General features: G+C 38.3%; 1 protein-coding gene across 1 annotated transcript; it reads right to left on the bottom strand.

The window, feature by feature from the left end:
* Positions 1-3,065: 3,065 nt before the first annotated feature.
* Positions 3,066-16,341, bottom strand: LOC145786531 (CYFIP-related Rac1 interactor B-like). Its single transcript, XM_082598203.1, has 10 exons — positions 16,299-16,341; positions 15,584-15,721; positions 15,211-15,288; positions 13,536-13,657; positions 9,381-9,486; positions 8,498-8,634; positions 7,888-8,094; positions 7,099-7,178; positions 5,725-5,851; positions 3,066-5,382 (listed from the first exon to the last, which is right to left on the bottom strand). Exons 3-10 carry the CDS (start codon positions 15,278-15,280, stop codon positions 5,242-5,244), a joined length of 990 nt encoding a protein of 329 aa, XP_082454329.1. The 5' UTR covers positions 15,281-15,288; positions 15,584-15,721; positions 16,299-16,341; the 3' UTR covers positions 3,066-5,241.
* Between the last annotated feature and the right edge of the window lie 455 nt (positions 16,342-16,796).

Raw genomic sequence — 16,796 nt, 5'->3', positions numbered from 1 at the left:
AGTTCACACCCCGAGAGTCGAACCAGCGCCGCTTGATCTTGAAGCTTCTTCGTTCCAGAAGGTTAGCCCGGTGGAACTCGCTCAACTGTCAGCAGTGACGTCAGTACTGATACAAGTGTTACCAAAACAAGAGCCACTAGAGCAACGGTTCCCAACCTTTTTGATGCCGTAACCATGGGCGCCGATCGCTCTCTAAAATTGGTGGGGACATTTACTAGGAAAGGTAGGAAGGGGCGACGAGCGAAGCGAGCTAGAAAGATCGGGGGTCTGTTCTGACAAACTAACTAATACAGTAGGTACAAGTCTGATGCGATGTGTATATATTTTAATTGTCAGTGTCAGCATTGGACAGCAGACGTCCCAACACTCGGCAACGAGTCTCCGGCGAATTAAAAACGAAGTCCTTGGAGAGGTCATGAAGGTTGATCGAATTCAAAACCTTGTGCCATTGCATGATTTAGTCGTTTCTGTATCATGGTAGATCGTAACCAAGTTTTGACACGTCACAAAGTTGAAAATGACCATTCAGCTGAACACGAGCTGGCTGGTGAAATGAGCAAAAGTCGCACAAAAAGTTCCACTTTCGGAAACATTTGCCGACCAGCGGATGGCATCTTCTTGAATAGCCTATCATTCAAAAATCTTCCACCCACTTTCCATTGTACTGCTTTCGAAAGAAGCATAACTTAGTTCTTGTGCAAGGGATTCTGTGTCAGAGAACTCAGGATAATCGTCTACCACATGTGATTGTATCTTTCCACTAAAGAGTGATTCTTGTAGAATTTTGTAGTGCTCTAGAACGGTCGACTTGAAATAGTCAGTAAAATTTTGCTGGGCGCTGTCAATGACTGCAAAATACTCTAACCGATATTTCGTCTCTGGTGTTTGAAAGTTGAGGAGGTTAGCCATGTCCATGCTGAAGACGATTTGGGATCTTTTTGGGACGTGACAGTTTCAATGATTCAGGGTTGCAATCTTCCATTAGCCTCTCAGCATTTACAAAGACACGATGAAATTCTTCTTCATTGCGTAGATGGCGGAGCAGTAGCCTACTACAAAGTTCAGCACATTCAAGCATGCCAGCCACAGTCACCGTGCAACCTTGCAAGGTTTTGTTAAAACGTTCCATACACTGAATGACAGACAATGCCACTAATAACCTAAGCACACTTGACCCACGAGAAAAAGGTTTCAAAAGCCAAATTGCAGTTGTTGCTACATTTGAATCAAATTGACTCACGGCTTCTTCTATGGCTTCCAATACTGACTTATTATTATACTGACGTTAGAACCATCAAGCACTACTTTTACAGCAGCTGCACGTGTGAGCAATCTGGTTGGATAAATTAGTTTCAGTTTTGATGCAGCCTGAGGCAAAGACTCTTTAGAATAAAGATTCAGGTACATATGCTTGAATTTCCCAGAAACCTTTTAGCCTATAGCCTAGCTTTCCAAGTTCTTGTGTGGAACTTGGAGCATCTCTAATAAACGGCGAAGCTACAACAGCTTTTGATACAATTAGATTAGTAAATATGTGCTCCACAATGCACATATTTAGCAAGAGGTTGAGATTTTTTATTTCAGCTTGACAGCTACGGGGTTTCCTCCCATTAAACAAAAATGTTGTCCCCTCCTTTCAATAGATTTTAAACATCTGACTAATAAAATTGTGACATTCGGTTAATATTTTCCCTTTTACGTTATAAAAATAATGAAAAAAAATGGTGGGGACATGTAAAAAGATGGTGGGGACATGTCCCCGCTGTCCTATAGGGATCGGCGCCCATGGCCGTAACCCTTTTATAACATTTGCCAAGTTACGATGACCCCAAGGATAAAATTAGTTGGGTTGATCCTCCTTCACTGCACTTTTGGAGCTAACTAGTAGGCTACTAGGCTATATATTAAATTTGACTTCTAAATAAATAACACAACAAATCAAAACAACAATTATTTCAGTGAGAAGGCTGTGCTTGCTTCTTTTTAGCCAGATCTGAAATCCTTGGAGCAGTCTTTGCAAGAGCACAAAGCAGATCATCTTCTGCATCAAGTCTGCTCCTGTATTTAGATTGATAACCAACAAGCTTGAAAAGCCTGTTTCACAAAGGTATGTTGTTGGAAAAGGAAGAATCAGGCGCAATGCGATCTCAGACAGAACGGGAAATGACTGCAAACTTTTGATCCAAAATTTGGTAACTGACATTGAAGAAAAATCAGTTTTTGCTGCATCGCTGGTAATGAGTTCAATGAACTCCTCTTGTGCATTCTCAGGAACATCTTCAACTCTGATGGTGAATGGGCTTTATTTATGCATTAACTTACTTCATTTCTCGTGCTGTGTAGCCTCATTTTGCCGCCACCTTCCTGCCTGCCGCAGAGCCAGAACAGCCAAGTGGCTGCTACGCCACTGAGCCTACACTGGCTTGCCTAGGCTATCAACTGATGCAGAAATAATAGCCTAGCTCTCAACTTGCGTCCTAGCTGCTCAATGTTTGAAAATTTAACTTTTTTCTCACAAATATCAACAAAAATCGCGACCTCAAGTCCAACTTTTGCTTAAAAAATGCATTATTTTTGCCCTGGGTGTTCTGGTTTGTCTAGTTTCTAGTAACTAGACAAAGCATGGTAAAATCGCGATTTTTACTAGACTCTAGTAAAATCGCGATGCACTCTGTGGTGAGCTGCCCATTGTTAAGAGTTAACTTTCTAAATTTCTAAACTAATAAAATTCTAAACTTTTCAGAAGGCCTCAGGTGGCCCCAGGCAAATTGTCAGGCGACCCCAGTTGGGGTCGCGACCCACAGGTTGGGAACCGCTGCACTAGAGGTTCTGGTGTACATGTCATAGTTGACACAAATGCAGGCAAAAATAACGACGCATTTTCCATGTCAACAAGTTGAGTTTCTTAGTTTTCTAACTATTTGGCTGCCAGTTGACTTGAGACAGGTCTAAAGGAAAAAAAAGTTTAGAAAATAATTCCGAGTAGTAATGTTTATTTGTGGTGTTTACGTTGAAATAACGTGAACACAAAACATAAAATTAGCAAAAAAACACAGTAACAAGACCATGGTTTCACAACTGTATTCACCAACTTGGCATTAACAAACCTGACTAGTTTGTTTTTCCCAAGACAGTAAATCAGTCATTTTTTTACATTGATTCAACGATCATTGTTTAAAATCGACTGATTTTCTGTCTGGGTAATAAAACGTACATTTGTTTGGGGGGGGGGGGGGGGATGTGTAAATGAGACACTGGAAAGTACGGGCGAAATGTCACATAAGCACAAAATTAAAACCATAAATAGGATCAATATACTGCATTGTGGCTGTACAGGCCAGTCATAATTTTGTCCTAATTCAATCACTAGTGAAAATCGGTCATTTTTGCATGATTCTGCGTGTTAAAATAACATTTTTAGAGGAAATACATGTTGGATGGATATTATTTAAGTTTGGACAAAGAAAAAAAAAAGAGTAAAATATCACAGTCAAGAAGCAATATTGAAGAACGAATATCACAAAATCGACTTGGATGTCAGACAGACAATACGTAGCTGATGTCCGCAGATGTACCCCTTGTGAAAATGGGGACTGCTATTCTCTTTACCCCTAGAGGACATGAAATAATGAGCTGATGGAAAAAATTATCGAAGTTAACAGCTTTTGTGTTAGTCCAAGTAAAACAGCACATGTACGTAAATTCAAAAGAAAACGACACAATAAAAACAGTACAAAGCAATATACGATACATTCGGTTGGATATATTTCTAGTAACAATGGATTGGTTTGCCTGGCCATATCCCACCAATGTAAACCAAAATATATTTGTCACTTGTCATAAACAATTCAGATAAATCACAAATATGTAGATTATCTAACTACAGTGTCATGGGAATGGCAAGGCTACAGGCATTTGATATCATAGCGATTAAAACACATGAACAAAATCTGTCGATAATAATTTCCGGAGTGATGCGAAATTTAGATTGAAGACCTTAAACCAGCAGAGAATGACAAAAACTTATTGAGAACAGTATCTGTCTTGGCTACAGTGATGACGCGGCAACAACTTAAAAACCAAAATTTTCACGTTCCCAGGGGAAAGTATCGACTTGAAAACGTAAACAAATTGGCAAAGTACGCACAATATCGTGGTTTAATCACTGTGGAATAGTACGCTGCGTACTGAAGAGTTAGATAAACGTGACTCGTTTTTCAAAAATTTAAAGCGATTGCGTGATCCAAGTCAAGTTGTAGGATAGTTAAAAGCACATCTGTTTTCCAGAAACAAGGTTTCGGCTTAGATTACAATTAGTGTAGCTTTATATGTTGACCTTAAAGTTGCGATGTGGAAATCAATTTACAAAGTCATTGTTTAAACGAAAAGATTCTGTTTACAGATAGAAAAACAACAACATTCAAAAAGAAACTACAAAATCTTACCTGTAAGAATATTGTCAAGAAAACGCTATTTCGATGCAAAAACACATCATATCTGAATCAACAGCAGCAGGAAAATAAAATATGTAAGAAGTAACACCGAAGTGGGTTTCTTTATTCAAATAGCCGATAAAAAATAACATACTGTAAGTAATGGAATATTATCATTGGGTGAATATACTTAAAACTATGGAAAGCTTTTGTTGTACTACAACTTCAACGAAGCGGTAACATAGGGAATACACTATTGCAATTCAGTATAAAATGAATCGTAGGTTTTACAAAGAATTATTTTTCTTTCAAAATATTCTTTTCTATCTCTTGGGAGAGGAGTACATTGATTAAGCCTGTGGTTTCTGAGGTGGGCTTCCAACAAAATGAGTTTTTTATGGACGCAATGTGTGCAGACACAATTAACCCTTAGAAAACAAGGTACAATGTTGTAGTAACGTTAAAAATAGTTGCCCAACTTTTACTTATCCAGACAGCAAATCAACTGTTTTTTACATTGATTCAACGTCTGCAGACGTTACGATTTTAAACCTTGAGTGTTACTAAAAAAAAATTAACAGCCACGTTACATTTGCAACAAGGTTAGTTCTTCAAGATTTTAATTCTTCAACGCAACAGCTCTTCCATCAATTTACAGTAAAGGATTGATCGCTTTTACACTATAATCATGATTCTAATCCATTTCAACCGATCTTAACGTGATTTCACAATAAACAAAAAATAGGCCAAGAAACTATTTGGCATAAAAAGTAGCATGATTTTAGCAGAATTTCCTCACAACAGCAGCTCAAGCTTCAAGCATCTTATGGTAAGATTTTGGCGTGGCTTCGTCGTTCAAATGCTTGGTCGTATATCGTAGGGCATTCAACAGTGTTTTCACCTTCATTTTCGAACTTTGGTCTTTCACCACTTTAATGGAGCCCTTTATCTGCAACAAGGTCGGAATGTTGAGAGTATGAACTCAAATCTTTCTATTGTTCAAAAAAACCCAGGCAGCAAATCAACTGTTTGCAGACGTCAAATCAATGTAAAAAACGGTTGATTTGCTGTCTGAGAAAGCCAAGTGATATTTTCGCAACATTACATCAACATTAATCAGGAGGGCCGAAATAAAATCGAACTGGTAAAAAAGTCACAAATTCAAATACACCATTTTTCAAGAAATTAGCGTTACAAAAACGCAACTAGTTAATAGTTATTGTGAATAGCTGATCAAACCAATTTAATAACTTTACTAATGAGGAGTTATTGCTACTTCAACATCACTCACATCAATCTTTGACCCCTTGGCAAACGCCCCATCTTTGTGGACATGGTCGTACAAGATAATGACTCCCACCATGACGCGAACACAAAAGGACACCGAATCAGCTCCCATCTGGAACCTGCTGTCATCCCTGAGAAACGAAGAGTGTCATTGGTTCTGCAATCCCACAGGTTTAAACATGACGTTGGGTAATTTTAAGGAAAATACAGAGAGTGCTGTATAGAGCAAGTCGTGAGTGATGAGGAAATTAAAGGCAGAGTTCAAGTTATGGAAAATAAAAAACAGTTCTATTCCGAAGGTATTACTTTGTATGGGATGAGAAGAGGAAACGGGGACGTATGTAATGAACATGAAAAGGTCGGATTAAATGAGATGGCAAAAAGGAGGGAAGACAATCAATCAAAAAAAAAAAATCGGTCACTCCCACAAGCCACAAGTGGGGACAGAACCGAATTTGGAAGATAAGAATTCTTGTGATTAGTCGTTGTTTGATGCTATGGAGAGGAGGTTTTATTATTTTACCACGCTCGCCTGCCGATGTTTCCGCGAACTACACTTAGACATTACTGGAGAGCGACCAGTCTTTAGGCTCATCGTCTACGGCACAAAGACCTTGTGGTTTGGAAGACAAAGAATGATAAAAACGTTGATGATAATTGGGAGTAGCGTTGACAAGGGGGGTCCAGGGGATACTTTTGAAAAAATAAACTTGAAAAAACCTCCGCATGTTATTTGAATATAGCGCGTTTTTCTTAGAAGTATCATTTAGCCCCGAGGATCTCAATGATATTGGGTCCAAATAATCCTATCAACGACCCTGATAATTGGTAATATGGTCCAAGGTCTATATATAAAACATGCTACGCTTCCGCAAAATAACTCTAGGTCTCTTGCAGCATATCAACACTACAGCTGCCGCCTTTTTCGAAGGTCAAAAGGTTAAATACGGTCCAGGTGGCGTAACCGACGGGCTTGTCCAATCAGATTGAAGCTAAATTCAAAAACGTTGTAAACATTCTTTATAGCGGCAAGCTGGCTTGCTCGCCCTTTCGATATGTAGACTTGATGTTTAAAAATGATATACTGAGGTCTAAAAAAAAACGGTGGGACGCGGATGACAGCAAAGCCCACGGGAGTAGCCATCATCATGAAATATGCATAGATTTTATGTCGTTCAAATCAACGCTGTGATAGAGCTAATGCTACTTTTCATCTACTGGCGTTTCGTAAACACACAAAGATTTAATCACACGCGCCATATGGTTTGTGTGGACACCAGAGACTAATCTAATATTCCGTGTTTGATTATTATTTTTTAATGAAAAAAATTTGTTTCAATGTCAAAAATGTAAAAACAAACAATGATAGGAATCTTACGGGTTTTCGAGCATAGCTTTGCATATGTTGGCCATAGTGCTCAAGACCTCGAGTGTCCTGTCCGTTTCCACATCGAAGTTCTGTGAAATATTAAGCAAGTGTTAGTAACTTTAAGGCCACTTCTCAATGGACACTCCACTAATATTTGTGTGAAACGTGGATTATGCTGGATTAGCTAACTCAAATGTATGTTGCATGCCATGCCATGTATGCATGCCATGTATGTTGCATGCTGATTATGTTGTTCTTGAGAAAAGTTAAGTTTTCTGACGTTGATCTAACATCATCAAACGTTACGAGCTGATTTGCTGGCTTTACGTTGGTGGGTAGGCTTGGTTTGTACATAATTTCAGGTTCAAACTAGTTTACGCCGGTCTTAAGGCTCCTTGAGCCACAAAAAGTTTCAATATCAACACCGAAATTTTAAAGTTGTGGCTGGGTGGCAAAGTGGGATCGAGTCGGGTCCACTATAAAGAGGTGGCCAGTTCAAATCCTTTTTGCGGCAAATTTATTTATTTGAAAATCAAAAGATAATCTTATCACGACGTAAATAAACTAAAAAAAAACGTAGATAAAGGTGCTTGCGCTTCTAACCATTGAAACCAAAAAAAAAATTAACATACAACTATGAAAATATTAAGGCGCACTATGTGATTAATAGAGAATTTTACTATTTTCACACCGACTCCGATTCCAAGCGCAGCATGACAACCATTCTTGTCTTTCAATTTCATCAATCTTAATTTTGCTTTGTTAAAACAGCGTTGCAGCTAGTTTAATGCGTTTTACCTCTCGGACAAAGCGGGTCGTGGCGTCGGTCAGTGTCTTCAACATCGGGGTCGCCTCGGCGTAGAAGAGCGACATCTCGTTCGCCATCTCCGTGGAGACGCATCTTCCCTCGTCGTAGTCCACTCCTCCTGACGCGCTGTTCATCCCTTTCCTCGACATGGTTCTTCGGAAGTAGGAGAAGTCGTTTTGGATCGCTGGATTGTTCATCTGCGGTGTTCAGCATCACGTTAACTCAATCAACTTGACTGAGGTTGGTTAAGAACTGTCACTACCGCAAACTACCCGGACAGCAGAATCCGTCATTTTTACATTGATTCAACGTCTGCATTGGTTGGTTGAATCAATGTAAGAATGACAGATTTTGTTGTCTGGGTATTTCAACACGACAACATTTAGCATTAAAAACGTTTTTTTTGATGGCAAACCACCATATCAAAAATTTCTCTATGTCAGTTATGTGGGCGCTTTGTAGTTATCTGTAGTGTGACAGTGTAACAGCTATTAGCACACGGCACACGTTGGAGCAAAAATTGACGTTGGTGGAAGTTGATTGTCATGTCAAACTTTCACGACGATCGTTCAATGAAACGTAGTTTCAGCAATACGTCACCTTCAAGTCGTCAAACTTCAAAGTGAAGTGTAGAATCTCGGCAAATTGTTTGGCGAGCGCTTGCTTGGTTTCCAAGTGCTGGAGAGGAGACAGCGGCTTGCAGGTTAACGCCCGTAGTAATTCTTGAACACATTTCTCTGGAAGCGAGACACAGGAGCAGAGTTATGGTTAGGAATGAAATGAATTGCCTTGGTTGGTTGGTTTTGAATCTTTATCTAGGACTGATAAAGCTTTTGAAAGTTATTCCTGGCAGTTTCACATACTTGTGTAGCGGCTTTGAACCACTGACGCAGGCCCGGCCGCGAATTTTTTTTTCCCACGAGCTTTCTGTCTCATTGATTATAGTCACTCTTAAATTAAGATTTTCCGAAAGTGTTTTGAGAGATTAGTTGATTCAGATTGCGAAATAACTATTTGCCAATGAAATTCTGCAATGATAATAAAATATAAGCTTTCCCTAACCCTACTTTTTTTGAAAAGCTCTTGTGCACCGCAAAATTAATTCAAAGAAAAAAAAAGTTTGACTTCGACGGGCGTCGAACCATCATTCTCACGAACACTAGGCAGAGGATGAAACCACTGAACCAACCGTGCCAACGAGAAAATGTTGCATTCACACGGTTTTAATACAAACTTTTACCAAAGTATGCAAATGAGACAGAAATCTCGTGGGAAAAAAAATTGCGGCCCGGCCAACGAGTTTAACATTGTGTAGTTTCTGATTGTTGATGTGTTCTTGCCCGTGAATTATTCAATCCACTAGGACTAGGTGCCACGTAAGAATTGAAAGCATCGTTAGTGAAATTTGAATTGAAAGCATCGTTAGTGAAAAACTGGTACGGCAAGTTGGGAGCAAAAATGAAATGCAACAGAAGAGCCTTACGTAAGTGCTTGGAGAATTCGAAAAATTCTTTGAGCTGTTTCACCAGAGGGACAATAGCTCGCCAGGTGTCCGCTTGCTTTACTTGATTGGACGGGTTAGAAATCGCCTTAAAAACAAAAAACAAGTTCTCAAAAACTTTTTGAAACCATTCATGAGATCTTACGTTGCTTTATAGTCTTAACAAAGCACGGCTGTTTACAATTATTATATTGACAGTTCAAGCTAGAAAACCCGACCTTTTGACATTGATTCAGCGTCTATAGACGTTAGGTTGTTGTCGGTTGGGTTGACTCATGCTTCATGAGACACCGTTGCTCTATCCAGTGCATATTTTCGTGACTGTTCTGTTGTTTGTGTATCAAAATGATGTAACTTGAGACAAAAACAGAAAACAACACTTCTTTTGACTGATGAACACGCTTTCCAGTGAAGACAAAATATAGTACTATGGCCATATGATTGGCAATAACTCCATCCAAAGGCAGCTACAGTACTACAAAGAAAAATAAACAGCAAACGAAATAGGGGCAGAGGCAGACCACCAAGAATTTGGACTAATAATAGTAAAGACTGGTGACAACTTGATTACAAAATTGCAATAGAACAATCTCACAACAGAGAAACATGGTCTTCAATCTTCATTGCCTTCAATCTTTGACGAAAGAAAGGAACGTGATGATGATCCAAGCTCAAACCCAGTTGGGAAAGATTCTGAACTTAGATTAAGAGGACGGGAAGACCAGGAAGCAAACCTTCGTGCCTACTTTCATGAGTGCCACTCTAAGATTGTCAGCATAGATGTTGCCATGACGCGTGCTTTCGATAGATATTAAACAGACGTCTTTCGAACGTCGTACCAGCGTTCTTAGTAGTCGGCCACGTAACCCAATAAACTGCGAAACGTGATGGTATGGTAGTGTCTTATGATGATGCCTACTTAAAATTGCCAACAGCTCGCTAAGAACACTTTTTTGCAGTCAAAATGAAATGGAAGGAGATGTAAAAAGAAATTAGATGTTGTTGGTGGAATGTTACTTAAATGGTGGCTTTGGTAGCATGCTTAGCTTTAGCGTCACTAACTGCGCTCAAGCTAAGGTGTCCATTCTAAAGTTAAAAAACGTTTTAAATTGAAAAGCTACACACGCAACAAGCACATAAAACGTGAAACAAAGCAACGAAAAAGAAATGAAAGCAAATGATAGGATTTAGAGATTTGGATCGAAAAGACATGGAATAAATCTAAAAATATCTTAAAATCCAACCACTTAAAATATAGATCGTTCATCAAAACATAAGTCTGAAATAAATTCCACTTGCTCCAAAATCAAAAAAAAAAAAGATTTTTATCACAGTTTAATCAATATCAAAGAACACTGCACAAAGCACTCAGATTGCTTTGGTGTAAACAAAACTACCATTTGACACAAAACTACCATTTAAATATACTAGCATAGGCGCCTAAGCCGTGGGGGCCTGGCCCCCACGCATATTTCTGCGTGGGGGCAACTTTTTATGCTGTATTGATACATAAAACAATAGATGAACTACCGACAACAAAATCTGTCATTTTTACATTGATTTAACGTTTGCAGACGTTGAATCAATGTAAATATGATTGATTTTGCTGCCTGGGACATAGCAAAAATCTACCATTTTGTGTCGATTCAATGTCATCAGATGTTGAATGCACCCAAAAAAAAAACATAATTTGCTACGTAGACGGAGCGTGCCTTTAGCTTTATGAGCTTGCAAACAGACTTGATGTCGCTTTCGAAAGTCGAAACCTCTGCACTGCAGTGAATTGCGCGGTGCCCAGTGAATCGCTCGCTGTGAAAATGAACTTGAAGACTCGGCCCGAGGTAACCACTAACCAACGCAACAAGGGCTGGTACAAAGCACATTGCGCACACGCCGCATAATCAACGAAGTAACGGACTCACGCAAACTGAATGGCGCACACACGACCGTTGCCATAGAAACCCGATCAAAGGCGGAATATGCGCATCTTTTGTTTCATCTGCAACGCGAAAACGGGCGTTTTACAGCGGTCAGTCATAAGTTGCGATATTGTAATGAAAAGGGAGCAATGTCAAGTCGAAAACTTAATCAAACGTCTCTCCGTAACTATTTTTCAAGGGCTGCTTACGGGTGTCAGCAACTTTTAAATTTATTCAAGGTGACGTGCTGCTGAATTGATGTAAACATGAATGATTTTACTTTCCACAGGTGTATTTTCAAGCGTATGATCAAGTTAGTATTTGCATTCCATTTTCAAAACATTGTCATTCCATTTACAGTGTACCTTTTAGTAAACCTTTTCGTCTCTTGTTTCATGCTAATAAATCTAGTTCGTTGCTAAACTTTATGTTGTGCTTAGCTTAAAGAGTCGCAGTCCATCAACCGCTAGCCAACGCAAACACATGTCATGTGTTTGCTTAACCGAAGTGGTCGAGTTTTGTTTATAATAATTAACGGTAGGTCGAACGTAGCGATAACTCTGAGTGTGGCAATAAAAGCAATCCTAGTGTGACGGCATAATTACGTCATCCATCTGCGTGACACTTGCTGAATTTACGTTGCTGCTGATGAAACACGCTTTCGCCCCCACGGCCAAAAAAATAGTTAGGCGCCTATGTATACTAGAAACATACAACTGCATCTAGCAATGAGCAAACACAACTGAAAAGGAATATCAATTCTACAGCTTCCCAGCTAAAAAAAAAACTTGATCCTTTTTTACATTGATTGCACATCCTTAAATATTGAACCTATGCAAAAACAACCAGTCAGGCTATTTGGGTTATCCTTGATTCCCAAACGACTTGACAGTTGACATCCTCTTGAGATGGTAGTTATGCTTTAATATGCCTGAAAGCAACTGCTGATCCATGTTTATGCAGTGTAATGACGTTTAATTGATGTAAAAATTTCAAAGTATAAAGCGACAGAGAACAAGATTAAACAGGTAGAACTGGAAAAAAGCACATTTGCATAAATAATAAATGATTGTGGTATATGGTTGATTGGTGTTGTCGCCATGGGAAAGCTTGTCTTGTCAATAAAAAGTGATGTACAGCATAGCCTTTCGAAAACCAACATTTTATTCAAGTGTGATCAATATCAAAAACGTTATGTTATATCATATTCATGTACAAGTATTTTAATTGATTGACAGCAAAGTAAGTAAGTTGAATTCAAATTACCTACAACAAAACAAAAAAATCAAACACCTTTGACGCAGCAACCTACTATGCCCTTCCAATTGAACAAATTATTTGCATCTGTTGTTTTAACAGCATCAAGAGTACTTGTGATACCCGGGGCAGGAAAATAACCAATTGGAAATGAGGGAAAGATTGCAATATGTATGTATAATTATATATATGTATGCATTATGCAATATATTGCAATAATTATATATATGCCAAAAACAAGATGGCTTGACACAATCGTAAATAACAGTGGTATGGAAGTGCATGAATTGAAGGAGGCTGCGTGGGATCGAGAGATGTGGAGAAAGATGACGTATAGAGTGACCGAGAGTCGTAAACGACTGAACGGATGAAGAAGCAATATATTACAAGAATATATTGGAGTAAGGTAAGTAATGGAGTAAGGTGGTACGGGCATGTTTTGAGAAGAGCGCTGGAGTTGCGAGTGGAGGGTCGTAGAAAACAAGGAAGACCCAAGAAAACGTGGAAAAGGCAAGTTGAGGAAGAAAGCAGCAAGGTGGGCTTAACAAGAGAAGACGCGTTAGACAGATCGATGTGGAGGCAGGGTGTGAAGGGGATTGCGGCATTTGGAGGTGAATCCGGCCACCCTCGGTAACGGGGACATCACCGGATTAAAACTGGACTACTACTACATATTGTAGTAATTGCAAAAAGTTGCTCAATGCAGCTAGCAGAGCTAACACAAAAAAAAGTTACTAAACTGGTTAAGTCATGTGCTACCTAAGGTTTCATGCTAGGCCACCCAGCATGAAACCTTAGGTAGTGTATAACTTAGCCAGGTTAGTTTTTTTTGTAATTATATGCAATACATGCGCAAGACTAAAACAAATGTTACATTTAACTCACATCCTAATCAAGTGGAACAAAATAAAATACTGGAGACAACACAGAGGCTTTTCAAACTAAGAAAAATGAAACTTACTATTCGTATCTCTTCACCAGCACCCTTATATGACTTCAGTTCTGTGATTATTCCTGGGGCAAACGACAAGACGTGGGCCACTTGCTCATAAACTTCTTGCTCTGCCTCAGATGGCCGGGCATCTAGAAATATGTTAAATCATAGTGAATGTGAAATGTCCTATCGAAATTGTGAATGAATAGCGTTATTATTGAAGAGCATCAGTTTTCAAATTTCAAGTAAAAAGTGGAATCACGATAGATACCATAAACAGACATAACTAAGCAACAACACTACATTTAACATTATAAAAACAAAAAACAACAAGCGAACGTTTTCGGCTAGTCATATAGCGCTTTTCAAGCCTAAAAATATGACTAGCCGAAAACGTTCGCTTGTTGTTTTTTGTTTTTATAATGTTAAATGTAGTGTTGTTGCTTAGTTATGTCTGTTTATGGTTTAAAAGAGTTACCTCTCTACCCAAATTGCACGATAGATACAGCGAAGACATAAAGTTCTGGAAATGACAACTAAACACTTGTTGCAATGCAAAAAGTAGGTAGTATCGCTAAGTACGGTAATCAGCAAACCTAGCTCATATAACTACAAATATGATTATGCCACCATACACCTGCAGTACATTGAAAAGTATCCATATGCACTGTACACTTTAAAACTGTTCTAAAAGTAGTTATCTCCACATGATTGGAATAAGCCATATGTGCTTTGTTTAGTCGTTACAAAAAGGCTATCACAACTTAAGAAGTTAAGATATTTAGATGTACAGTAGGTCAGTGCTCTTCAACAGGGATTCCTAGGAACAAATAGTGTGCTTCTCGGAATTTAAAGGCTTTTGCGATAGTTCCTTATTTTTTTTTGGAAATTCATTTCTTGCTTCAGTGTACTGATGCGTCGTTCTAAATTTTAGACCACTGCATGGTATTGATATAATACTCAAAGTAAACCAGTTAGGTAAACAAGAGCTTGAGTGAAGTCAATACACAAAAAAATTGATAGTTGTTGCATCACTTGACAAACGCAAAAGTTAATCAAGGTAAGTCGTTGATGATAAAAAGGTTGAAGAGCACTGATCTAGGTAGGCTACAGTTTTCATTCAAAGAAACAAAAAATCACTATCAACAAACACAAATTAAATTAGATAGCCCTTGCAAATTAAGAAGAGTATGAAGCTGGCATTGCTGTAGTTCTGTGACATATTAAGTGAGAAAGAGAATAGTATCCATGAAGATTTGTTTATTGTGATCTTCAAACACCGTTAAAAACAAATCTGGTTGGTCCATATTTTGTCCTAAGTTCAAATCAATCCGACCATGCTAAAATGTATAGAAATAATTAGTGTTTGAACCTGTATATATATATAGGTATATTTATAAGCTCACTGCTTGCAGTTTGAGCACTTTGGCAAGATTGGCAATGGCAGTAGTACTATTTTTGGTGCTTACGTACCACATATATAGGAAAATGCCACATGGAGGTATATACCTACATGGGCATACCAGTGTACCTACTGCACTGAGGAGACCGAAAGGTCGAAACAGTGTGCACTGTCTGCAGTTATATATATACCGGCATATATATATATGCAAATGCATTTGTTGATCAACCAAAATAACAACTGTAGGCCACTCAGGTTTCTGAAACTTGTAAGAAATGATGAACAAGTTGTAAACCTTACTTTCAAAGTCCAGAAAAAAATCTTCTAAAGCCTCTTCTTTGCATTGAAGAACACGCAGCAAATTTCCCATTTTAACACCTGAGCAAATATTAATCTTTAGTTAATATAGAGATTGTTCACAAGTCATTGATTATAAAATGACGAAGAACGCAAGTTATTTTATTATACATATTTAGTTGAATTGTTGTAATATTGATACATGAAATCTACATTCACTCTTTATAAATTGTTTGATAAAGAGATTTAACTGTATAAAACAACAAGATATCAAGATGATTTTACCTTTATATTTAAAACCTAACGTCATTCATTCAAACATGACACAAAATCATGAATACAAGAGAAAAGCTCTTGCAACAAATAAGGTATGTACCTTTTCAAGAAATGAAGGCTATAGAAAATAAAATTTGTTGGAAAGGTCAAACGATGTTAGAAACGGCGGGGTCAATTGAAATCATTGATATATCACAACTTTTTCAAAGTATTATCAATCTTTAAAAAATGTTTCCACCTGGAATGTAAAAAATTGTATTCTGGTACATTAATCATAAAAAATCTACATAAAAATGAATCCATATGTGATGTGCAGACCATAGAGCACTCGAAACACCAGGGCAATGGTATGGAATCACAAAAATTTTAGCACATCCACAGAGTTGGTCTTTGAAATACTGCAGGAGAAAACTTGGTTTGCCATCATAGTTCTCATAAAAGTATAAAGAGGTAAAAACTTATTCATATTTCAACAGTTGTTATCACCAACTGCATTTCCTTTTTTGCACACAAGAAATAAACTTTCTGAGGAATTTCTTTCAAAGTTAAGTTGATACAACTGTTGCAGGTGCAATCTAACCTCAATGTGCGCCCATGAGAAAAAGGTCTTAAATGTGCCTACAATTGTAAACATTTAATCAAAAATAGCCTTTTATATTACATTCAAGAACAGACTGCTATGCTATTGATAAAAATCTTGTTATGATCAGGGCCGTTAAAAGAATATTTTAGGTCCAAAAATTGACATCAACTTTTCGTGATTTCGCTAATCTCTTAAACCCTTTCGTCATGTACAATTCAGATAACCATCTTACCAGTTAGTACCACCATAAGATGTCTGTGCCACCATCATCATCATCTCTGCAGAGCTGCCAGTTTCGCGGTTTTACGGGGAATCCGACTACCCTAGTTTAGCCTTGAAGACGCGTAAAAAATTCAGCAGTCTCGTTTTGTTGTTTTGTTTGATTTTGTTCTATTTTGATAGATTGATTAATTAAATCTTTATCCTTAGACTGGGAAAGCTTCTTGCAGAGCTTAATCTTGGCAGTTTCGCATACTTGTACAAGCTTTGAATCATTGACGCAAGCCCGGTCACCGAGATTGATGTGAGAGTGAAGTTTCCAATTGTTGAAGTGTTGTTGCCAGGAAATTATTCCATTTCCATCCATTAGATGCCGCTGAATGGAGAGCAGTCCTTAACGTGCGTTGCACAAGCGCACACCCTGAGCGTCGAACCAGCGTCCCTTGTTGAAGCTGCTTCGTTCCAGACGTCAAGCGCTAACCAACTGAGCTATAAGGACCATTTTACCGAT

This window comes from Aplidium turbinatum, chromosome 2, assembly GCF_918807975.1.
Source record: "Aplidium turbinatum chromosome 2, kaAplTurb1.1, whole genome shotgun sequence".
Taxonomy (NCBI): domain Eukaryota; kingdom Metazoa; phylum Chordata; class Ascidiacea; order Aplousobranchia; family Polyclinidae; genus Aplidium; species Aplidium turbinatum.
This window is presented reverse-complemented; position numbering and strand designations above follow the sequence as displayed.

Bases quoted from the DNA above. Each gene is read 5' to 3' on its own strand.
- LOC145786531 (XM_082598203.1), bottom strand. From the start codon at position 15,280: ATGGGAAATTTGCTGCGTGTTCTTCAATGCAAAGAAGAGGCTTTAGAA. The intron at 7,179-7,887 runs GTAAAACGCATT...AATATTTCACAG, and splicing joins CGACCCGCTTTGTCCGAGAG to AACTTCGATGTGGAAACGGA. The intron at 5,852-7,098 runs GTAAGATTCCTA...TTCGTTTCTCAG, and splicing joins AAAGCTATGCTCGAAAACCC to GGATGACAGCAGGTTCCAGA.